Genomic DNA, 25,376 nt, shown 5'->3' with positions numbered 1-25,376 from the left:
CATTTATATCACACTCCCTAACCCAAGGCCCAGAGGACATCATGGAAGAAATGGTGGGAAGAATATGAGAGCTGGGTGGGGAGGGCTGCTGTGAAATGCTGTCCTCTGGGCATGATGGGGCCATCACACTTATGAATTCACAGCAGCTGTGATTATTTACACACAGTCCTCACAAGGTTGAGTCGATCAAAATTCCAGCATGGATAGAGGAGGGTCATAAAGCCCCACCCCTAGCTGAGAAGCTAATTGGAGAGTCATTTTTCTTCAGGAGTATGGCCACTGATAGGTTGTTGATGTAGTAGTGGAAGGCCCTGTCTTTACACCTCTATGTGCACACAGGAAACACTAATTAGACTCAGTTAAACAAAACAAGCAAGAAAACAAAAACTCCAAAAGACATGAAGGTGTGTGTGTGTGTGTGTGTGTGTGTGTGTGTGTGTGTGTGTGTGTGTAGGTGCTGAAGAAGTGGAAGGGTGATTTAGGAATGCATATGATCAAGATACATTGTATACATGTATAAAATTGTCAAAGAATAAAGGAAAACACTGTAAAGAAAAGAGAGAGAGAGAAACAATCTGCAAAAAAAGGGGTATTCCTCAGCACTCTGGAGCATCTCCTGCTAACATTTGCCTGCACCTGGCTGTGGCAAAGTAGGCAAATACAGGTTATACAAATTGAGGCAGGTGTCATTGAACTCGGAGTGATTTCCATGTCTAGGGAGACTGTAATTACTATCATTTCAAGTCCCAGGCACTAGAACTTGGCTGCTTTTGCATGAATCCAGGGTGAGAGTTGTCATGTTTCTGGTCTAATGACAGTTTGGCGATAGATTCTGTTTTCTCCTGTACCTGTGTCTCAGTGCTCTGGAACCTGTCTGAACAGATGCAAGATGCCCTCTACACCCACACTGATCTTCATGATCATCTTTTGCCTGGTGTCGTTGACTTCTCTGTTGCACAATGGCTTCATGATCATCATGCTGGGCAGAGAGTGGATGCAGAAGCGGGCACTGTCAGCCGCTGACACAATTGTGGCCTCTCTGGCTTCCTCCCGGTTCTGCCTGCATGGGATGACCATCCTGACCAATCTCTTGACCTCCTTTGGTTTTTGTTACCAAGCAAATCTTCTTGGCATCCTCTGGGACTTCACCAGCACTCTCATTTTGTGGCTTACTGCCTGGCTAGCTGTCTTCTACTGTGTGAAGATCTCTTCCTTCTCTCACCCTGCCCTTTTTTGGCTCAAGTGGAGGGTTTCCCGGCTAGTTCCTAGGCTGCTGCTGTGCTCTATCATCATGGGTGGCCTGTCAGCCACCATATCAGCTACTGGGAACATCATTGCTATTCAGATGACCATCTCCCAGAGTTCCCTTGGAAATTGCACTCTTGGTCACATGACATTGGACTTCCTTTGGTACTGTTACTTGGCTCATGCAGTGCTCATGTGGCTCACTCCTTTCTTCCTGTTCCTGGTGTCCATTATCTTGCTCGTGTTTTCACTGTTCTGACACGTGGGGAAGCTGAGGGACCATAGACCTGGGGCTTGTGATTTCCATACTCAGGCTCATACCATGGCTCTGAAATCCCTTACTTTCTTCTTCATCTTCTATATATTATTTTTTCTGTCCCTGGTAATTTTTGCTACAAAAATCAAAACTATGCAGAGTCACTGGTATTGGGCCCGAGAAGTCATCATATACATGGGCATCTCTTTGAACTCCATCATGCTGGTGCTTCGCAACCCGAAACTGAGAAAGACCATGAAGATGAGACTTTAGGACATACACGCTGCCTGATCATAAGCTTTGAAAGCTTTGGACCAAAGGAGTCTCTCCTCTAAAGTGATTATTATCAGGACTGCGACAAATGAGTTCATGTGTAGCAAGAATTCATAAAGTTTGGATACTCGCTCATTGCTTTCTCTTTTTTCAGCTTCTTCCAAGCTCCACAATAACGTCTTCCTAACTCTCTGTGTTTCTTTTGTCCCCTTCATTTCTGGTAGTCCCTGTCCTGAGTTCTAAATCATCCAGGTTTTTCTTAGCCAATGGCTTTAGTTCCTTAGATGCTCCTGTGGCTCTCTGTGAAAGCAACCCACATCATATTCTCCAAGCCTCATTTCTGTAAGTACTTCCCTTATGAAGACATGTAACCATTATCAGTTGTTTCCATGACATAGATTCCTGCATGCCACCCACCGTGTGATCCTAGCTGCCGCCCCTCAGCTTCTGTTCTGCTAAGCCCAGTCTCTTCTCAGTTCCTTCTACTTTTCTCTTCTTTTTTTCCCCTTCTTTTCTCTCTTCTTACCAGTCTTTGCCTCCCTCATCATTTGTACCCCGACTAGAGCTGATCCCACCAAAAGGCCTTTTCCAGATTGACCTAGAAGACGGAGGGCAGGAAGAGTTTGTGCTAATGTAGGTCCTGTCCACGGCCTTGTGTTCAGTGGAATTGCATTGTCTGATGTGAAAACATGTTTAGGTTTTGGCCAATTGAAGACAGATGGAAAACAAAAGGAATTCTCAGATTTTGTTTTATGTTCGTGCTGGACATCCAGCCCTGGGCACTGCCCATGCTAGATGGGGGACTTGAAGATGCAACTACATCCTCATACTACGGTGTTTTTGAGACCAGTTCTTATGTAGCTCAGGCTGCTCACAATCTTCCTGCCTCAGCCTTTTAAGTGCTTGATTATAGGCAAGTGCCAAGCTACATGGTAATTGTTAATTTTGATAATCTTACTTCTGCTTGTCTTGCTCAGGGGGCATTTCCTGGATGCTATTGCCCAGGTTAGCCTTCTCCAGGCTGGAATTTGGGAAAAGTGACATACTGGGAGTGGAAAGGAAAATGTGGCCATTTCAATTTCCATTACCTTTTATCTTTTTGTGCATGTTTTACATAGCACAACAATGAAGTGGACATGATTATAATTAATAAATATGCATATGGTTGGTTTAGGCTCTGTATCAGAATACCATAGTCAAAGTGATTATTTCTTACAGTGCTAGAACCTGTAATGTGGAGTGCCGGCATGGTTGAGTTCTGATGACATCCTTCTTCCTGATTGCAAGCATCTATCTGTCACAATGTGACAGAGAGGAATCTGGGATCCTTTTATATTCCAACTTTTCAGCCAGAGACACCATCATGGCTTCAAGTAAATGTCTGATGGAACTCAAGCATATCTGGTCATACTTAATACATGTGCATTTCTTTTAAAGTTATTACGTGTGTGTGTGTGTGTGTGTGTGTGTGTGTGTATGACCCCAAAGACCAGAAGGGTACAGTTATGAGCTGTGTGAACCTGCTGACATGGGTGGTAGGGACCAATTTCAGGGTCCCTGAAAGAGCAGTAAGCACTAAATACTCCTTAACAATAAAACTATCTTTGCAGGTTACATAATTGTGTTCCTGCCACTTTTACCATTGCCTTACTCTTCTGACACACAGCACAGCATTTTACCCATCTCCACCATGTTTTATTGTGGTATGCAAATGTTGGGGCTGGTGAGCACATGACATGGTAGGCTGGGGAAGCCAGATGATAGCTTTCAGAAATAGTTTTTTTCCTTCCACTATATGGGTCTTGGGGACTCAGGTTGTTAGTTGGCAGCGAGTGCCTTCACTTGCTAAATCTTATACCCAGCCCTGCTGAACCCTTCTAAGAGTTCTTGGGAATGACTAGGAAGTTACATAACATTAAAAGACAACATGCAGGTCACTTTTTCTCTTTTAAGCTTTTTGAGGCAAAGCGCTGAGTTGAGAATTTCTATCCAGCACATCTATTCTAGATCCCTATCAAACTGCTTTCATATTTACACTTATACAGACGATGAGCCAATGGTGGTGGCGCACGCCTTTAATCCAGTCACTTGAGAGGCAGAGGCAGATGGATTTCTGTGAGTTTGAAGCCAGCCTGGTCTACAGAGGGAGTTCCAGGACGGCCAAGACTACACAGAGAAACTCTATCTTAAAAAAAAAAAAAGACTATGAAAAATTTGAAATTATCAGTCTTTGTGTTTACCTAAAAGCTAAATCTAAATAAGAGAAGCAAAACATCATAAATACGGGGATGAAAATCACCATGGAGTATGCGGCTGCAGAGATGACTTTGTGGTTAAGAGCTCATACTGCTCTTGCAGAGGACTCAGGTTCAGTTCCTAGCTCCCACATGGTAGCTCATGACCATCTGTAACTCCAGTTCCAAGAGATCTGATATGCTCTTCTGACCTTTATGGATACCAGGCATAAACATTGTGTATGTATATATATATATATATATATATATATATATATATATATATATATATATACACACATATATGTATATACACACACATACACACATTTATGTGAAATACTCCTGCACACAAAATATAGTAAGTTAATATTAAAAATTAACCATAAAGTAATTATGTGTTTAAATATAAAATACTGCTCATCTTTTGGAATGAATGTAATTTGCACATCACATATGCACAGTAAATGTTTTTTGGTTTGTGATGTGTGCATACAAGCACTTTGATGGCACTAACTCACTGTTGCAGACCAGTGCTTTTCATACCCTTATTATGGAATAGAATAGAAGGTGCTTACAGACAACTGTTAAATCAATTGAGGTTAATTACACATCTTATGAGCCATCGATGGTGTAGGAGGTAGAAGGAAGAAACCGGAGTTTTCCACATTGCAAGGTTTGTGGCTCCACAAACTCCAGAGTTCAAAGACCCAGTTTGCCTCATTTCTCTGGGTTTCACTAGAGAAATGTTATAAGTCAGCCAAAGAAACTGGGACACAGAGAACGAAGTTTGGAGCACTATCCCCTGGGAAATGGCATTTTCACAAGAAGACACAATCACTGTGTCAATTTTGTGTGCCTTCTTTCCTTTACTCATTGAGATAGGGTCTCCTACTGAACCTGGATCTCAACCCCCACCCCCACTAGGCTGGTGGCCAGTCCCAGAATTCCTTGTGTCTCCCATACCCAGCAGGGGTATTACAGGTTCTTAGTCATTCTTGGAGTTTTCCATGATTGCTGGGAGAGATAAACAAAGATCCTCAGACTTGTGTGGCAAGCATTTATTGAGGCATTTCCCCAGTCCTGGTTATTTTTTTCAATTTGAATTTTTTAATGTGTGTGTGTGCGTGCGCTCAACAAGGTGTCCTCTGTAGAGGCCAGAGGACACCTTTGGGGAGCTGGTGCTCACATTCCACCTTTGTGTGGTTTCCAGGGAAGGAACGCAGCTCTTCAGCCTTGCTGGCAAGTACCTTGATCCACCATGCCACCCAGCCAGCCCTAAAACTTTAATCGGCAAAGGAACAGGGATCTGCTAAGGGATCTTGCTAAGGTGGAAGAGGATTGAGGTGTAAGTTAAGTTGCTAACTGTGGTGAGGGCGCTGGTCCTGGAATCAGTGCAGCTCTTGGCCTTCTGCTGTGAGTTAAATATGATTTAAATATGCGTCTTCGACACTTGCGGCTTCATTTCTTCCATCTATGAAATCAGCCTCGATGTCTTCATGCAGCCGCACCCACTCTCCCAGGAAATTCCATGGAGTAGAATGAGTCCTTTTCACGCTATAGAGATGGAAATAAGGAAACAGAGGGGCTCACTGGCATGCTCAAGCACTCACAGTGAGGAGTGAGGCATGGGTTGAACCCTGTCTCTGACCAGGCCTCTCACTGCCTATCCTATTGGTTTAGAGCTCTCTTGGTGAGATGCCATCATGAAAGTCACTGCTAACAGAACATTATCTAAAATTTTGAGAGAAAGTCCCTGCTTCATTCTGTGTATCCATCTCTTTTGGTCTGCTCTGGGATGCTGAATCCTTACCCGACTAGAACTCCAGCTAAGTTCTCTCAGGAGAGAGGTTGGGATCAGTTACTGGCTCTATGCCAAAGGGATGCTCTTACTGTATCTCTTTCAAAGGGTTGCTGTCAGAACTAAATATTTGGAGGGGAATCTAGAACCATGTCTAGTACCTAACAATCACCTCTTATCCTCCCCACCCCCCTACAACATGGACATGAGCTCTGCTTTTCAGTAGGATGCATGTCCTGGGGATTCTATTACCAAGTAGTTCCAGGTGTGTGGTCTTAGGTATCAGCTCAGAGAAGCGTAACTGCCTATGTAAGAGACACCATATGCAAGGGCCTGATACATTATTCACACTGATGTTGACAATAGGTAGGGGATAGGCAAGAGAGCAGGCAAATAAACAGGCGGCAGGGAGACTTTGGAAACTTAGCCTTGGCAATATTTGCATCTATTCTGAAGAGAAGAAATGTTTTTATCCTCCTCAGAGAGCCTGCACCCTCACCTCTGTCTTCACTTTTCACTTAAGGCGTGTGGAGAGACAAACATTATTGGAGAGACCAAGAGTCCTTCTTGGGACCCATGATGTCCACAGGAGAAATGAGCACAGGTCACACAGTTCCGGGATGTCAGACTGCCAATAAGGCAGTCATCACTTTATTTATCATTTTAGTTCTGTTGTGCCTGGTGGCAATGGTAGGCAATGGATCTATCATTATAGCCCTGGACAGGAAATGGTTGCTCCAGAGAACACTGTCAGCTCATAATAAGTTACTGATGAGTCTAGCAGCCTCGCGCTTCTGTCTGCAATGTGTGGTGGTAGGTAAGAATACTTATGTTTTCCCGAATCCAACAGTCTTCCCATACAACACTGTAATGCAGCTCCTAAATTTAACGTGGGACTTCCTAACTGTTGTGACTATCTGGTTCTGCTCCTTGCTAGGTTTCTTTTATTCTGTGAAGATTGCAACCCTAGCCCACCCTGTCTTCATGTGGCTAAGGTACAGGGTGCCTGGGTGGGTACCATGGATGTTGGTCAGTGCTGTAGGGATGTCAAGCTTAACTAGTATCCTGTGTTTCACAGGCAATTATATAATATATATGAACTTTGTAAAGAGTGACCAGCAACCTTGGAATGTCACTGGGAATAGCTTAAGAAACTCACTTGAGAAATTCTACGTCTTTTCTATAAAAATGATTATGTGGACAATCCCTACTGTTACCTTTAGCATTTTCATGATTTTGCTCCTCGTATCTTTGGTAAAACACATGAAGAAGACTCTCTCAACCTTCTCAGGACTTCGGGATGTTAGAGCACAGGCCCACGTGAAAGCTCTCCTTCCCCTCCTCTCCTTCATCATCCTTTTCATCTCCTGTTTTCTGACTCTGGTACTTAGTTCCGCCAGCAGTACACGGTTTCAGGAATTCGGGTACTGGATGTGGGAGGTGGTGATCCATCTGGCCACTATGATACACCCCATTGTTGTACTCCTCAGCAACCCTGGGTTGAGAGTAGTGGTGAAGAGGGGCTGCTGCTGAAGAGAGGGAGCAACCTGAGTGGCAGTTGATGATAACCCTTGGACAGTGGGACAGAAGGCACAAGAGCAACGGACACAGCTTCTTTTTGTGTTGCATTTGGTATTTATCCCCAGTTTACTACATATATATGTTGACATATGAATAATCTCAATGCAATAGGATTCAAGCTGGGCTCCAAGACCCTGAAAATGAGCAGAGTCACTGATATCCATCATGTTATCTGTGGGACTTGATGTCATCAAAAGACCAGAAAGCTTTGACATTCACTGTGCTATATCTCTTGGAGGCTAAAATTATTCCCTGGGAACTGGGTGAAAAGAGCCTCACACAACATAATTCCCATGTTGAGTCACACTGGAGAAGATGCTTATGACTTTTCCCCCCTCTGGAGGCATCCTGTGAACCACTCTTGCCTTTTCACTACTTCTCAGCAGTTTAGCCATTTGCCATGGAGATTTTCTTCCATCATCAGAGAGAAAACTAAGACACTCCCTGATCTGAGTTCTCTAGACAGACCATGGTATACTCTGTGCTTGGGTGCAGCAGAGTGTTTCATCTTGAATGTTTGTGTTCTCGGATGACCTTCTGAGACCCCTCTGAAAGCCCAGGGTCTTGGATCTGTTTTTTATATGGTCAAGACTGTCTATGTTGATGGAACTTAGGATTAAGGACAACAAGACTCTTGGTTTGGTGAGGGACTGAAAATTGCATTTCTGCTTCTGCTAATAAACCTTCTTTTCTCAAGCCTTCATTACACTCAGTTATCCCTTGAGCAGTTCAAACTGACATCTCTCAACTTCTGGTCCCTTTAGCATCTCTCACACAGCTTTACTTTCTGTTTGTGGCTGCTCCTCCTAGCTACTCTATGTTAGAAGAGAAATCCCTGCTTTTGGATTTTCCAGATTGATATTTGTGTACGGAGCCACATTTCTCCTTTCTAGTTCTTCAACTAAGACAAGAATTTCCTCTCACACTAAGTTTTCAGCCATTCTCTCTTCATTACTCTTTCCTTCTTCAACAAATATCCTTCTAAAGTTTCTTTTCTAAAGAAGAAATACATTTCTTCCCCTAACTTCCCCATTAAGGGATCAGCTGCCAACCACCAGTTCCTTGCCGAGCTTGCCTCTGCTCCTCCCTCCTTGTTATTGAAGAGTGTTTCTGTAAGGACACCTATGATTGCCTACTCATTTCATAGTATCCCGGCCCTCATTCTCCCTTAGCTTTCGGTATCTATCTCTCTTGTTAGCAAATGGTTTCTCAGGAAGTTGATGTTTTTGGAACAAAACTTCTAAGTAATCTTTGTAAAGGGTTCAAAAAGATTGCAAATGCAGTTAGTTATAATCTATGCCCTTTATCTTTGAGAATCCAGCACAATCCCCCTCCTTCCTGGAGTCATTTCTCACATAGCCTCGGATATGGCCTCCAGGTGGGTAATTACCAAACTCCGAACCTGTGTTTTCTCCCACTTGCTGAACATTATCACCTACCAGTTCATGAGCACTTCACACATAGCAAGTCCAGATTTTTTATTCCCTGTTTCTGTGTTCTTTCCTTGTGTCCCTAATAGCTACCCCCTTTGTCCTGCTACATCTATTGTTCTACCACTTTAATGGGGGGGTGGGACACGGAAATCAGGCTTCTGAGGTTTCATGCCCCACTTACTATCTGAACAAAACCAGCATAAGAACAACAATGCTGCCATGCTAATATGGACAGGGAAAATTCCACATTGCCCCACCCCTAGATGAAGAGCTACAGGTGGCTAACGGCTACTGAGAGAGGGAGACTCTGGATGCAGCAGGTTATGCACACACAACACACACACACACACACACACACACACACACACGTAAATATTTAAAGAAAAGATCATGAATTTAGTAATGGGGACATGGGTGGAGTTGTAGGTGGAAGATCAAGGGACAGGAGTAATCAGAGGCATTGCTCGTTGTCCTGTCCAGTTTTATGTTGACTTGACACAAGCTGGACTCACCTGAGAGAAGGAAACCTTAGGTGAGTAAATGCCTCTATAGTATCTGACTGTGGGTAAGCCTGTAGGGCATTTTCTTAATTAGTGACAATTTGGGAGGGCCCAGCTCATGGTGGGTGGTGCCACCCCTGGGTTGGTGGTCCTGGATTCTATAAGAAAGCAGGCTGAGCAAACCACAGGAGCAAGCCAGCAAGCAGCACCCCTCTATGGCCTCTGCATCAGGCCCTGTCTCCAGGTTCCTGCCCTGTTTGGGTTCCTGTTCTGACTTCCTCCAGTGGTGAACAGTGATGTGGAAGTGTGAGTCAAATAAACCCTTTCCTCCCCAAGTTGCTTTTAGTCATGGTGCTTCATCACAGCAATGGTAATCTTAACTAAGATACTCGTGTATGAAGATCTCAAAAAAAGGGGCAAAACTACTTAAAAAAAAAAAAAAAAGATAGATCATATGTGCCCCTGTGCTGCCAAGATGTCTGAGAAGGTCAGTTCAGCCCATGGAGTGATGGAAGAACAGCCCATAATTGAGACTTTGAGATTATCAATTAAACCTGCTCCTGAAGTGGGAAATGATGTCTTTTCTTTTCTTTTCTTTCTTTTTTTTTTTTTTTTCAAGGCAGGGATTCTCTTTGTAATTTTGGTGCCTGTCCTGGATCTATCTCTGTAGACCATGCTGGCCTCAAACTCACAAAGATCCACCTAGCTCTGCCTCCCGAGTGCTGGGATTAAAGGCCTGCGCCACCACCGCCCAGCTGAAATGATAAGTTTTACACAAGAAAGTGCATGCACAAGAAAAAAGGAGCATTTGGAGAGATGGTTCACCAAGTAAGAGTACTTGCTTCAAAAGCATCAAATTCCCAGCACCCACATAATCTGGGTATGGCCACTTGTGTGCCTGTGGCCCCAGCACCCTGTCAGGGGAAGAGACAGGGGCTTGCTGGCGCTTGCTGGCAGCCATCCTAAGCCCAGGTTCAGTAAGATACATTGTCTCAAGGCAATAAGGTGGAGGGTGACAGAGCAGGACACCTGAGTTCCTCTGTGAGCTCATACACATGTGAACACACACACACACACACACACACACACACACACACACATGCACACTCGTTCTTTCCTTGTTTCCCTACTAGCTCCCTAGCACCATATATATATATATATATAATTATAAAACTGTCAATTGGTGGACTTAAGTAATAGCTTATCAATGTTTGAAGATATTAATAAAATACTATCTTAAAGAAAAACTTCCTTCATATATATACTTTTAAAAGATTTATTTAGTTTTATTTCATGCATATTAGGGTTTTGCCTGAATGTATGTCTGTGTCCCATGTGTGTATATTGCCTGCGGAGACCAGAAGAGAGTGTCAGGTCTTTTGAGAATTGGAGTTGCAAACTGTAAGTTGCCGTGTGGGTTCTGGGAATCAAACCTGGGTCCTCTGCAAGAGGAGCAATTGCTCTTAACCATTGAGCCATCTCTCCAGTGTGTATTGAGGTGGGGTCTCATGTAGCTAGCTCATCTAGCCAAACCTGTGATAAACTCTTGTCTTCCATGTGCTGAATTGTTTCTGTATTGGAAGCTGGAAAGTCATTAGAAACATTGTTTCAAAAGAAACAATACAATATATGGCTTTTTGATTGTTTTCAGTATGTGTGTTAATAATTGTGTATGAATTTTCAGTATATCTTAACACAATAAAATATCAGTTATGAAATCAAACAATCTAGCCTCAGATATTTTATTATTGCAACACTACTGAACTACAATGGCTACCATTACCATACTAATCTCTGAAAGGCATAACTCTGATCTATTTCAAGAATGCCTAAGCATGTCTTGGTGCCTATCAGACAAAGCTTGGCATTCAGGTACCTCTACAATCTGGCAATGGTTTCCAGGAGAACCCTATGGTTCAGTGAATTTGGACCGTCAATGTGATGAGTGAACCTTCTGCTGCCTCCCTGACACTGGGAAATGTTTTCCTATTACCTATACCTGTCAGAATCCCATTCAACATTTTGCTTTTTTTTTCTTTTACTTTTAAAGGCTGGCCCATATGTTACTGCCCCACTGAAACCTTTTTGAACACTCCCCAAGCTTTGATCCTTCCCACTTTTGAGGATATGTAAGTTGGTATTCGCCAGTTGTGACCTGAATTCTACCTCGTGACGACTCAGTTGTTTGTATGCTGAGTACTTCCTAGGAGATATTAACTTTTAAAGGAGTGGGTGATTCATACTCTTCCATGCATCCTCTGCAGTGTAAATAAGCACTTGCTGCCTCAAACACACAGACCATTGCACCTGAAAACCAACTATGACACACATACGTTTTCCTGCACATTTATGTGCGAGCTGCCTGTGACTCAGTGAGGAGGTTTAGGCTGTAACCTTTTCGTTAAGTCAGTGGCTTCCTTAGTTTAATCTCCTATTTGAGGTACTTACTATGGAGGAGTAATAAATGTAGAGGTATGAGTGCACATATCATTTTGTGATGTCTTTCCATCCTTCTTTTTATACATTAGCATGTTGCTAAGCAACTGTGCATCATCGGCCATCAGGTACTTCATATCACATGTTCTTGCATTTGTTACTGACCCAGTCTTCTTCTCCAAAGTGCCCTATATAAGCTTTGCTTCGTTCCTTTCAGTTTTCACATTGGCTTAGAGAAGCCTAGAGTCTGAGTGACCTACCCACAGGGACAAGGTCGTTTGGAGCTTGAGCACACAGGAAAAGACACAAGCAAAGTTTGCTGCATTTAAGAATACCTAATGATCATTTGTTATTATCATTAGCCTTTATTCATAGACCAATTTTTGCATATATTACATTGTGATATTAGTAATGCTCATTTATTATTTAGTTTGTATAAGGAACGAGGCTAGAATATTACTGAAATCTTTTAGATGCTTGATTATTTATTTATTTATATGAATGTTTTGCCTGAATATATGTCAAGGCCAGAAGGCATCAGCTCCCCTAGAACTGGAGTTATAGATGGTTGTAAGCTATCATGTGGGTATTGGGACTTGAACCCAGGTCCTCTTCAAGAACAACAAATGCTCTAAACCACTGAGCCATTTCTCCATCCTCTATATGCTTGACTTTTAAATATCATAGTAAAATGGAAATTACAAGCTAGGTTTATCTATGTTTTGGCTAGTAAGTAGTAGAAATGGAATTATTGACTGCTATTGTACTTGAAACAGTGTGGGCTGGGATGTGGTTCAGAGCCAGAATGCTTGCCTGCTGTGCAGAAGGCCTTGAGTTCAGTTTTTTAGCACTGGAAAAGCAAAGCAAAACAAAGATCTAGCAGTGTGGTGTAAGAACGATCATCACTACTGGTCAGTGGGTAAGTGAAAAACCGTGTATGGCAGACAGCACTGTAGCCACGGGAAAAAGGACCATTTAGCCGTGCACCAGCTGGAACCAACATTCCATCCTGGAAGAAAAAAAATGATGTCATTTCATTGGAATTTCCAAGTAGATGATATTTAATATAAATGTTGTCTACATTTTTAAAGCTCTGTTTATTTTTTATAAATGATTTAATTTGTTCCCTATATTTTATCCTGTAAAATACTGTCTATAAATTTTAAGGAGCCTAATGGGGCTTGTAATCCTAGTACTCAGGAGGCTGAGACAGTAGGATTACTATTAGCTCACGGCCAGCCTAGGCTATAGAGTGAGTTCCAGGTCAGCCTGGGCTAGAGTGAGGTACTGTTTGAAAATAACAAACCAATAAATTAATAAACAAAGAAAGAAATGAATAATTTAAGAAAATGTTTCTGTACATTCCTTATCTCTTTGATGTTGTTGTAAGGTCTGCATATATCCTTCAATTACTTTAAATAGAAAAGCCCTGCTTTCCTAAGCCGAAGACTAACACTGAAAATAATTTCAGGACAGTCATCACTACAGCTTACTATATTAATAAATCCTAAGAAAATTTGTGTGATTATCTCTAAACATTCTGGAACATCATTGAAAAAGTTTTAATACTAATTTTTGATAAACAGTCATAATACATTTTGTAATATAACTGTTTTTGTACTATCGGAAAACTCACAGCATATTCATTAAATCTAGAAGCAGTCTAACAAAGTTAAAAACAATCTGAGAATGCCCATGACTACCACTGTTTTCATTTTAGTGAAAATTTCTAAGTGAGAGAAAGCAATTAGATTTTAGGTAACAGGAAGGTGAGGGAAAATATTTTTTTATGTTATAAAAATATAAAACCAGGTAGCTTTATTTACTGGAGGAGGAGAGGGAGAGGGGAAGGGAGAGGTACTGAAAACTATTTGTCTAGCAGAATTCATCTTCTCTCATTCTTTTCTACTCATGGTCATTGTCATGTGACCCAGCACCCCAGAACCTCAAAGCCAGCAGTTGCTTTATGTGCAGTCTATTCCAGCAGCAGAAACAGACAGAGTTAATGAGTGTCTATCCCGGGGATTTGTGTTCTTTTAATTTTCTTTTTATTTATTCTTTGTGTCTTTCACATCCTGCCTCCCGATCCCATCCATCTCTCTCTTCCCCTGAATAAAACAAATCTACCATAGAGAAAAAAAAAATGTGGTAAGGTGATGAGGTACAAAGTAAACACACAGAAATAAGTTCTGATATACAAATAGTTACCAGCTAGAATACATAATGAAAGAAAGGATTGTTTTTCCAGTAAGAGCAAATACCTAGAAATAAAACTTACATGAAATGTATGAGATCTATGTGAAAGAAAACATAAAACACTCAATAAAACATGAACTAATGAAATCTTATGTTCTGTGCTTTCTTAAGAATATTTGACACTATAAGTATGCCAATTGTCCTCAGTAATTTATTCATTTAACATAAGATTACAGAAATATCAAATTAAATCTATATAAGAAATATGGACAAAGTCAAAGATTATTATGAAGTTGAATGATGCTTAGAAGAAGACAGTGAAACTAGTCTCTCTTCTAACTTAAAATATAGTATAGCCTCATAATTTAAAAAAGTATGCATAAATATAAACCCATAGACTAGACAGTTCGGGACATCTCTCTCTCTCTCTCTCTCTCTCTCTCTCTCTCTCTCTCTCTCTCTCTGTCTCTGTCTCTGTCTCTCTCTCTCTATCCATCCATCCATCTATCCATCTATCTATAATTTAGTATAAATTCAGTGTAGTTGAAACTACAATTTCAAATCAGAGGAAATTTCAGTCGCTGATATTTAGAAAACAAGATAGTTACTTGGATAACAAAAACAAAAAACAAAAATAAAATACAAGTTGCCACATCTTAAACCATAAACAGGATAAACTCCAAAGATATCAGAGATTTTAATGTCAGAAATCACATATGATTGCTAGATGAAAATGAGAGGGTAAACATCTTTGAAAACCTTGGAGTGTGGAAATCTTAAATCCACAAAAGAAATGATTGGTTCATTACAGTTAAAATATCTGTATGGCAAAAATGTATAAGAATTACAAAATATCAAGTTGGGGGAATGTCTCTTATCTGCACTATAAAAAAGCTTTAATCTTAAGCATACAAACAGCTCCTAGAAATAAAAGGAAAATGAACAAAAATAAGAAAAAAAAAACCCCTTAAGAATCTGAACATGAAATTCACAGAAAGGGAAAGAAACAAAAGAAAAATATTTAAATATAATTTTATAACTGGAGAAATAATTTAAAAAGCCTGCAGTCCTGCAGTCCTATCACTTAAAAAGTCCTCATTTGCCAAACTTTTGAAACATTCACCAAACGTTCTGTTGGTAAGTTGTCAAGGAAGCATTCATTGCTCTCCACACGCTGCTGATGGAAGTATAAGTTGGTACAATGCATACGGAGGATAATTTGGCAATACAAAATTGCACCCTTTGATTCAGCAATCCTCCTTGAGAGTTTGGTGTGGAGCACGCCTCTTCATGGATTACAGCTTGTACCTCGCCCTCTTGGACCTGCTGAGACTGGAAACAGCAGGGAAAGGGGGTGGATCCTGGTTGTGAGCAGGCCTGTCAGCGCTTGGTAAGGAGTCCATTGCATGGTCTGCAGAGAAAGCATGGTCTGTCTTCCAGCATTGGCAAGAAGAGCTGCCTCTGTTGCTTAGGAAGACCTGGTAGAAGTTAGGAGTCTATATTGCCGCCTTTATTGAATTTGTGTCTTCATCTCAGTTTTCTGGGTCCAGCTGTCCCAGATTGGTGTCTTGAGTTTTTTTTTTCTTTTTTAAAGATTTATTTATTTATTATGTAAACAGCATGTATGACTGCAAGGCAGAAGAGGGCACTAGATCTCATTATAGATGGTTGTGAGCCACCATGTGGTTGAACTCAGGTCCTCTGGAAGAGCAGTCAGTGCTCTTAACCTCTGAGCCATCTCTCCAGGCCCTGAATTTTTCAGGGAGTTAGCATTTCACTACAACTCAGTCACTCATTGTGTGGACTTCTGCTTTGTTTCTCAGAAATTTCAGACTTACAATGTGAAAGAGATGATGATGATGATGATGATGATGATGATGATGATGATGAATATGCCAGACTTAGAAGCTTTCTGGCCCTTTATCTGGATCTTGTGTTGGACTTTCCAAGCCCTACACTGATTGTTGTCTTTTTTCCACATTCTCTAGCACAGTTAGAGTCACAGCTTTGGCATCTGGGATCTGTCACTCAAGAGCACAACAATGAACTGGACCTGCATATGCAGCAGATGTGCTAGCTTTGAGCTGACTCTGGGGGGAGGGTGCATAGGCTGCTTCCCTTAAAATGGGGAATGTACCCTGAAGCAATGGCCGTTAATTTGAACACTATCTTCAACCAATAAAATACTCAGGTTCAGGAAGTTTCTGAGAATTATTTTGCTGACCATCTCAGACTCACTCTGAGAATCTACACTTCCCATCCACATAGAATCAGAGTTGATGGGCACAGAGGTCTTGCTTCCCAGGCTCAAGAGCACTACCAAACAGTGACACAAGAAGAGCCCTGAAAACTGTACTGCTTCCACCTAGTTATTTTATGTTCCTGGTCCCAGAGGACCAGGTAGCAAAGAAGAAGTTTCCTTTTGATATGAATAGTTGACCATGATCATCATGTAGAACAGGAGCTATGAGGAATACGTGCCACATTCTTGGGACCATTGAGTTATCTCTTAGGACTTTTGAAGCTGTATCTATTGTACTTGGGCAAGAACAATTGACATGCTTATAAGACACTAGAAATAAAGTCTTGGCCTTCTGAGAGATGAAGATCTGAGAATGGTTCATACTAGTTTTGGCTGTACAGCTAACTTCAGAGTAGAAGATGCCCATTGCTTCTTTAAAACTCTTTGCAAGTATCTCCAGAAATTCCAGCCAACCAGACTTATGGGGAAGCTAAGAGGAGATGGAGTGAGCCAATTGTGAGTGTTAGGAAAAACTGATTGGTGTAAGGGGTAGATTCACCTTCAAGCATCCTCTTCCTTTCCCGACTCTCTACATAAGTTGATATGCTCATCACTACCATCACCACACTGTTGGGCTTTGCCTTTGATTTGTGGGAGCTGCTTTACCTGAAGGAGTTTTCTAGGAGATTTTCCCATAACCTTCCCTGTGAGGGTCTGTGGTAATGATTGATATAGGATGATAACAGTACAGTTTCCATATTGTTGGGTGAGACAAGCTTTGTGGCTTAGTTTGTAGCAAACAGTATCAAAGAGAATGGATGTTGACTATGTAATCACCTTGCATATTGTTGAGCACTTTCCATTGCCCTCTCCTATGTCTCATACTTTTCCTGTGGGTTTGAATTGAAAGTAACTCTTCCAAACATCAGTTGTTGAAATGTCTCCACCTCAGGCTTTGTGTCTGAAAAAATGGAACGGAGTAGTCTAGTTTACATGCGGAATGTCTCTCTGATCTACATGTGCATATCCCTTCTTTACATATCCACATGACTATTTCAAGCCTACATCAAAATCGAACTCTTGATATCCTGTGAATCTCATCCTAACATAATTATTTCACTGTTTTCTGTTTGTTGGCTTTACGTCAGTATGTGACATCTTTATCTTCCAGTTGCTTTGGTCAAAATCTTTTGCAGTCAGTGCCTAATCACCCAGCAATTGGGGTGCCACATTGTTTAACATAGAGCTAAACCATTTGTAGATGACATGCTTCTGGGTTGTGAGTTCATAAGAAGCCAAGACGTTCCTTTCATCTATTGAAAGTCAGATTGTGGCACAAAGGTTTGAAAACATTGGGGATAGAGTTACAGTTGTTTACCTTCCAGGAGAATCTGTAATTCTGTTGTGTGTCACCACCTCCATGGCTACGGTCTGGTGCAAACCACTGTTATCATATGATTGTATTATTACAATTGCCTCCAAACTGGTTCTGCAGCTTCTACTGTCCTTTTGCCTTTAGTCTGTTTTCAACACAACAGTCAGTAGGATCCATTAAAAATACAAATTGTATAATGTTGCAACTCTTTCATAACTGTTTGCTTTTTACCCTGAGAGTAAAACTCAAGTCTCAGGGTGAGAGGAAATGCTTCAAATCTGAAGTCATCTGCTTGTACTGAATTGTCTTCTCAGCTTTTTAAAAGAATAGTTTTAATTTTTTCTTTGGCAGTTTCATGCATGTATGCACACAACGTCTTGATCACACCAAACCCAAATCCTTCTCACACTTCTCTTGCCTGTTTGGCTTCCTTGATGTCACTTGAGCACTTCAGGCATGTTTCTCAGGTCCTTGCTCTTGGCGATTGGAATGGTCTCTAGTGTCCTGGCTCATTCCTTCACTTCTTCCAGGCATTTCCACTGTCACCCTATTGAAACTGCAGACTTTCATACTGCCTATCCTACTTTTTCCTACAATTACCAATATCTAGTCTATTTATTTCTGTTGTCTACAGTTTAATCCCTTCACTGTAACACAAGCTCCAAAAGGACAGAGATTTGTGCCTGTCTTGGCCCCTACTAGCACTTAATACATATTATTTCAATACATGCATAAATATTAAAATAAATGAGACTAATTTTATTTCCACAAAATTTTCTTTCTGTGTCATTAAGAATGACCATTGGAAACTGGATCATCAGCTGACATTATCTTATATATTCAGAAATGTGAATACTTTTCGTAGTTCCTTGATACAACACCTACAGGGATGATCATTACATTTCTTTCACTTTTTAAAAATAAAATTTATTTATTCTATGTGTTTTTCACACCATGTATCTTGATCCGATTCATCCCTTGTCCCTTTGCATCTGCTCTCTGCCCCTGTACCCCTTCCTGAATAAAACAAAATTCAAGAGAAAAAAAATGAAGAAAATAATATGAGAAAAATAATTTTAAAAAAGGGAAGGAATTAAAAATCTCATCATGGAAGCTGCAGTGCAATCTAACAAGTCATACCATATACCCCTTGGATCATACATTTGTACTTGCAAATATCTATTGCCAAGAGTCATTGGTCTTATTCAAGGCCCCTGGTCTCCACTGCACATTTGATGTTGGGCTCTAACTAGGACTCTTTCTGGGTATCTTGCTGGCATCCTGTCTTGTGGAGATTCTGAAGCTTTGAGTCTGCAGGTCAGGTCCCTTCACATGCTCTAGAAGATCATAGATGGTGTGGATGACGGGGCAGGCCAAGTCATAACCCTAGACAGCTGTAGGATTGGTCCACCACATGGGGAATAGGGCCAGCTGTCCCATGCTCACGATTTTGGGGCTGGCTCACCCACATCTCCTCTAATAGGGTTGGTTCTGTTGTGCTGGCCTGGCAGGGTGCAAGGTCTGCTCTACCAAGTGTTTTAGCTGGTGAGTTTCAGAGATAGTTTTTCCAGTCTTATGACCACCTGTCCCAGGCATTGGTGGACAGAAGACGGTGTAGGGAGGAGAGTTTCTTTCCCTTGCCCATGCCACCACAAGACAGATGAGAAATGGGATAGCTCTCCCATGCTCATATCTTTGGGGCTGGCTCACCCACATCTGAGCTAACAGAGTTGGCTCTATTGTGCCGCTCTGGTGAGGTGCAGGGCCTGCTCTCCTGCATGTTGCAGCTGAGGGTCAGGGACAGCTCTCCTTCTCTTATGACTCCAAAGCCAACTCTTTCATCTGTCCAGGGGTTGATGGGTGTGTGTGTGTGTGTGTATGGGGGGGCAAGGTATCTCTCCCCCATCCATGCCACAACAGGACAGATAGGTAATGGGGACAGCTCTCCCATGCTCACAATTTTGGGACTGGCTCACCCATTCCTGCAGGGATAGCTAGCTCTATTATGCTGCCCTGGCAAGGTGCAGGGCCTGCTCTCCTGAATGTTGTAGTTGGTGGGGGTTAGAGATGGCTCTCCCTCACTTATGACCACAGGGATAGCTCTCCCACTTGCCTCAGGTATTGATTGGGAGGGAAACTCTCCTCTGCCCATGCCACCACAAGGCAGATGGGTAATAAGGACCGCTGTCCCATTCTCAAGATTACAGGGCTGTCTCACCTACACCTTGGCTAACATGGTTGGCTCTATTGTGCAGCACCTGCTCTCCTGAATGTTGCAGCTGGTGGGGGCCAGGGACAGCTCTCCTGCTTTTATGATCACAGGTGAGCTCTCCCATATGCCCCAGGCATTGATGGAGGTGGGTGGGGGGCGTGTGGTTTGAGACATGCTTTCTCTGTATAACAGCACTGGCTGCTCTGCAACTCCTTTTGTAGACTAGGCTGTCCTGGAACTCACAGAGATCTGCCTGCTTCTGCCTCCCAAGAACTGGGATTAAAGGCGTTTGCCACCACTGCCTGGCTCCTCTCACTTTTTAACAAGAATTTATTGGGGCTTGGGAAATAGTTTGGCTGATAAAGTACTTGTGTGTGTGCTCAATCCTTAGCACTGCATAAGTGATGTGGTGGTATGTGTCTGTCACTCTGGCTCTCATGAGGTGTGTGTATAGTTAGGGGGTCCAGAAGTTCAAGATTATCCTGGGCTTTACAGCAAGTTTGAGGTGAAGATGAGATATGTGATACTCTTTATAAAAACAAAAAAATACCAGTCAAATTAGTTCAAAAAGAATTTATCCAACATCTAGATAGGATGACCTAGACATACATCTGTCTACTGAGCGATGGGCATGTGGAAGCAGGGTACAAACATCCAAGAAACTTTTCATGCTGTATGGAAAGTCTTTTTCTTCCTGTATGCATAAACTTGTTAGAGGGATGCAAGACGATGAAGAACTAAAGTGACCATAAGTCAAGTTCTAACAGTGTTTAGTACTCAGAGAATTCTAAAATAGAAATTATTTAGGCCATTGCTTAGCATGATCTATTTACAATACGTTGCTGAAAATTTTGTTTGTTCAGATACCACATCTTGGAGAATTTCCATCTATTTCTTACAGTAATTTATCTGGTTTGACTAATGTCACCATAGTGTCTTTTTTTAAAATTTTTTAAAATTATATTTGTGTTTTAATTTTACACATCAGGCATGGGTTCCCCCGTCCTCCCCCCTCCCGCCCTACCCCACCCTTCCCCCATTCCCTCCCCTCTATTCCCATTTCCTCCAGGGCCAAGACTCCCCTGGGGATTCATTTAAACCTGGTGGATTCAGTATAGGCAGGTCCTGTCCCCTCCTTCCAGGCTGAGCAAAGTGTCCCTGTGTAAGCCCAAGGTTCCAAACAGCCAGCTCATTGGTGCCTCCCAAACAGTTCAAGCTATTCAATTGTCTCACTTAGCCAGAGGGCCTGATCCAGCTGGGGGCTCCACAGCCTTTGGTTCATAATTCATGTGTTTCCATTAGTTTGGCTATTTGTCCCTGTGCTTTTTCCAATCGTAGTCTCAACAACTCACGCTCCCACAGTCCCTCCTCTTTCTGGACAATTGAACACCTGGAGCTCCACCTGGAGCCTGGCTGAGGATCTCGGCATCCACTTCCATCAGTTATTGGATGAGAGTTCCAGAACGACTGTTAGGGTGTTTGGCCATCTGATCACCAGACTAGGTCAGATCAGGCTTTCTCTCGACCATTGCCAGCAGTCTACAGAGGATATATCATTGTGGATTTCTGGGGAACCGCTCCAGCACTCTGCCTATTCCTGTTCTCATGTGGTCTTCATTTATCATGACAGAGAGATGGATGAGATCTACATGAACAACCTGGACGACAGGGGGAGTAATGAAGGGCAAGGTTTGAGGGAAGGAAAGCTAAGGGGAGCAGGAGATTCCAGCTGGATTAGGAGCAGAGAGGGAGAGCAAGGAATACCATAGTGTTTTTTGCCTGGACGCTAATGGTTTGCCTCACTGGCTCAGTGAATCAATCACTCAGGTGAAAATGGGCATCCTGCAGATGTAGAAAGCCATGTGAATGTCCCCCAAGTGGGAGGAGAGTTGTGAAGAGAGCTGAGCCTTTGAAATCAGATCAGAAGCATGAGGCAGAGAGCGAGCAGGATGTGCCTTCTGCTACTTCTCCCAGGGCTGGCTTCTGTCCCATGACTCAAAATGAAGCAGTTTTAATGGTCTGGATGACTGGCCTTAGTTACAGATGAAAGATTTGACAGTGGGTTTTAGCAGTGAGTGGCCTGAATGTATTTTGAGCTTTAGTAAGCTGAACTAATTGACACAACTTTCAACTATAAATAAGACTTACTCTGTTTGAAAATGATGGGATCAAGGCTGAGGATGCGAGGACTGTGGTGGGTGGCTGGTTACTTCTGAGTATTTTAATTTTTTATTTCTTGTCATGTGAATGAAATGATTATAGAAGTGAGTGAATAAGCTAGTTAATATAGAATATTTGCATGATACTATTGATCATTGTTTTGCATATAGTGATGATTTTAAAAATGCAAAATTACTTCTGTGTCAATAGACTATTGTACCTTTTGTGTCAGAACAAAAGTGTGTGTGTGCGTGTGCACGCTCGTACACATGTTGTCATGTGTGGTGCAAATTTACATGTGTGAGTGGAGGCCAGAGACTGATGTTTAGTGTCTTTCTTGATCACTGTCCACCTTATATTCAGGCAGAGAACTCAAGATCTCTTGAATGCAGAGATCACTGAATCATGTAGTTTAAGGGTTCAGCTTGCTCTGAGGATCCCCTATCTCCAATTCTTCAGTAGTAGGATTGCAGGAAGGGCTGCACCTGCTTGCCATGTATATCATTACAGGGATTTGAACTCTGGTCCTCACACTTGCATGGCAAGTACTCTACCTACTGAGGCATCTTGCCTGCTCAAATGAAGAAGAGATTGCTTTCTATCTCTGGGGATAAAGAATTTAGAACTAAAACTTGAGGTTAATGGTTATCTGCTCTGCTGACAAACTTTTGGGGCCTTATGACTTGAGTCACCACTGAAGGCAGGTTCTATTCAATCTTAATGCAGAAAGACCATATTATGTGCTCCATCATGGCAGTCCCATCAACCGTGGACTACAAGGGTGATGGAAGTCTCACAGTATAAGGAAACTAAAAAGTTTATAGAGACATTGTAACTAAAATAATTACTCATGTGCTTGTGGGATGGTGGTATAAACACATCTGGTGTACTGCTAGTCATACAGAAGTACAACATAATTCCATAGATAATACTTGATAATGAAAATCAATGAGTATGCTACCACTTTATGTATTTACCATGCTTTATGTTTTACTGTTAATTTAGAGTGTACTGCTGTGTGTCGGCTAAAACCTCACAGTAAGATAATATGCATTCTGCCAGCAATAGCCTCACACGTCTTCATTTGCCACATTTCCTGATTGCATCAGGAATCTCTGGGGAGTGACCATGCAGGTTTGGGTGAGTGTGCTCTGGGAGGTGCATGCCGGATGAAACTGCCGAGTGACTCATTTCTCAGAAAATATCTCTGTTGTTAAGCAATGCATGACTGTACTGTCCCTAATGGTGGAAAGTTTCAAAGGGGGAAGAAAAATAGGTAGTCTCAAGATTTATAGTGAGAAGGAATCTGGCTTCCTAACCACTCTGTAGTGTATTTAAGGAGTCTGTAAGAAGCTGGGGCAGGAGCTGACTTTCTCAAGTTGGACCTAGGGTCTTGTGTGTAGGTGAATAGTAACATTCTTTTATGGCCACCAAGCTTTGTTAATCTATTATTATTATTATTATAACTGTTCTCTGAAAGTCATCCTCAACCTTCAAAACTGAGACTAGATTTCAAGGCCTCAACAGAAAAGACTGTATAACGTATATTTGACTTATTGTCAGAAAATCCCAATATGCAACTCCTGCTGGTGTCACACTTGGGATCTGCCCGTCTTTACTTCCTGAGTGCTGGTATTACAGGCAGTCACTGTGATTTAGTTAGTCTTCTGCTCATGTTTTTAAGATAGTCTTCTACTTTATTATTTATTTAAACTTTACTACTCATTTACTTTGTATATGTATGTATATGTATATAATATGGAGGCCACAAGGGTGCATGTTTGGAGGTAAGAGGTGCATGTTTTCAAGAGTCAGTTTTCTCCTTCCGTCTTCTGGGTCCCAGGGATCAAATTCAGGTCATCAACCTTGTAGCAGTTGCTTTTACCTGCTAAACTATCTCATTGCCGCCTTATATTTTTCTTTTTGAGACAGAGTCTTGCTATGGAGCCCAGGGTGGCCTTCAACTACTGTTCCCCCAGTCTCAATCTCCAAAGAAAAATATCTTTGCATTTGAGTCACATGTGTAGATACCTCAGCAGTATATGAGGAAAATCAAGAAGACAGAAATGTGGATATCGCCCAGCAAGATGAGAGCATTTCTGCTTTTGCTATCATAAACAGTCCATTTTCCTAAGATTACTAAATACTGAAAGCATCTGCTATGAAAGATACGCTCACAAATGAAGATTATCTCAAAAAGGAAAAGCAGCTACCCCTCAGTCATAGGACAGGTATTCTTTTGGGCCGTTATGTGGGAGTTGAAGGAAACCATGTTTGGCCATTGGAAAATGATATGTTTATTATAAGACCCAGAGCCATGTCTGTAGTTGCAGTGTGTGCTCACGAGTCAGATTTTACACTATATTCAGCAAACATTCTTTGTGCAAATCCTTTTGAGAATCAGAAACCGAATGGTAACACATACTTTGTAAGGAAGGATCAAGCATCATAGTTAATTGAAGTATTTGTAGGTATAGGCATTGGTAAGGTGTGTGTGTGTGTGGTGTGTGTATGTTTTATAAGTTTTTAGCAAATTTTTAAACTGAAGCAGGAAAGAGAGGAGACATTGCAGAGCACCCAGGATGCAATGAATAAAGGTCCTTCACACGTGGGGAACAGCTTGGATGCTGCTTTTTGGAGCACCACTTCAAGATTCTGGAAAGTTCCCAAGGCAGTGTTCGCCTTGCACATGCTTCTGAGCCCTGCTTTCCTCTGGAGAGCACCTATGGGTAGCTCTGGTTCTCTCACATCAAAAGAGCCCTAAAGTGACTGAGTTTGGGGCAAATGGTCTCTGTCCTGACCTCGATAGCATTCATTCTTGGGTGAAACTGAAAGAAACCTTGTGATGTTTACCTTACTTTCCTATTCACATTTGTTTGCTTATTTTCAGTTCTGGGCTCCAGCTTTTGTTTAAAGTTTCCGGGAAGCATGAAATTTGGAAAGCCCACTGGTCTCCCAGTGACAACACTGCTCCATGCATCTTCTCTCCAGCTGGGTCAGCCCTGGGGCCACTGTTTTTGACCCACATTGTCAGTCCCTATTGCTTTTGTCTTTGTCTTTGATTTTGATGCTGTCATCCTTCAAGGAGTCCCCATATTTCCCCTCCGTGTTTTTCTGATCACCCTGGCAGCAGAACAACCCTGAGACGTAAAGTTGCCAAACTGCCAAGAAGTTGCCTCACTTTAGTTTTGATTTAAAATTTGTGAATGGCTGCTGTGAACCCAGGGAATCCTGTGGGGTCGGGACCAAAGAATTCATAGTAGGGGAGTTAGGGTCATTGGTCACAGCCAGATGTCCTCCTAATCTCTCATTCCTAAAACACAAAGGAGAGTCAGCCACTTGGGTTTTCTATATTCAGTGCCTTCCTCGGGCTTCCTGATCCCCCTTGTAAACAAGCAGAGATTTGCAAAGGGGAATGATAGTTGCTCAGAG

At 42.0% G+C, this 25,376-nt stretch overlaps 2 protein-coding genes across 2 annotated transcripts; both read left to right on the top strand.

Moving 5' to 3' along the window:
- Window positions 1-889: 889 nt before the first annotated feature.
- Window positions 890-1,774, top strand: LOC118579995 (taste receptor type 2 member 143-like). Its single transcript, XM_036181837.1, is given in 1 exon segment — window positions 890-1,774. A coding segment is annotated over 1 exon segment (885 nt).
- A 1,363-nt stretch (window positions 1,775-3,137) lies between these two features.
- Tas2r60 (taste 2 receptor member 60) lies at window positions 3,138-7,342 on the top strand. The gene is made up of 2 exons (XM_036181836.1): window positions 3,138-3,147; window positions 6,333-7,342. Exons 1-2 carry the CDS (start codon window positions 3,138-3,140, stop codon window positions 7,340-7,342), a joined length of 1,020 nt encoding a protein of 339 aa, XP_036037729.1.
- The last annotated feature ends 18,034 nt before the right edge of the window (window positions 7,343-25,376 follow it).

Source organism: Onychomys torridus, chromosome 3 (genome assembly GCF_903995425.1).
Source record: "Onychomys torridus chromosome 3, mOncTor1.1, whole genome shotgun sequence".
In the NCBI taxonomy this organism is placed as follows: domain Eukaryota; kingdom Metazoa; phylum Chordata; class Mammalia; order Rodentia; family Cricetidae; genus Onychomys; species Onychomys torridus.
Note: the sequence above shows the minus strand (reverse complement) of the source record. Positions and strands in the feature narration are given on the sequence as shown.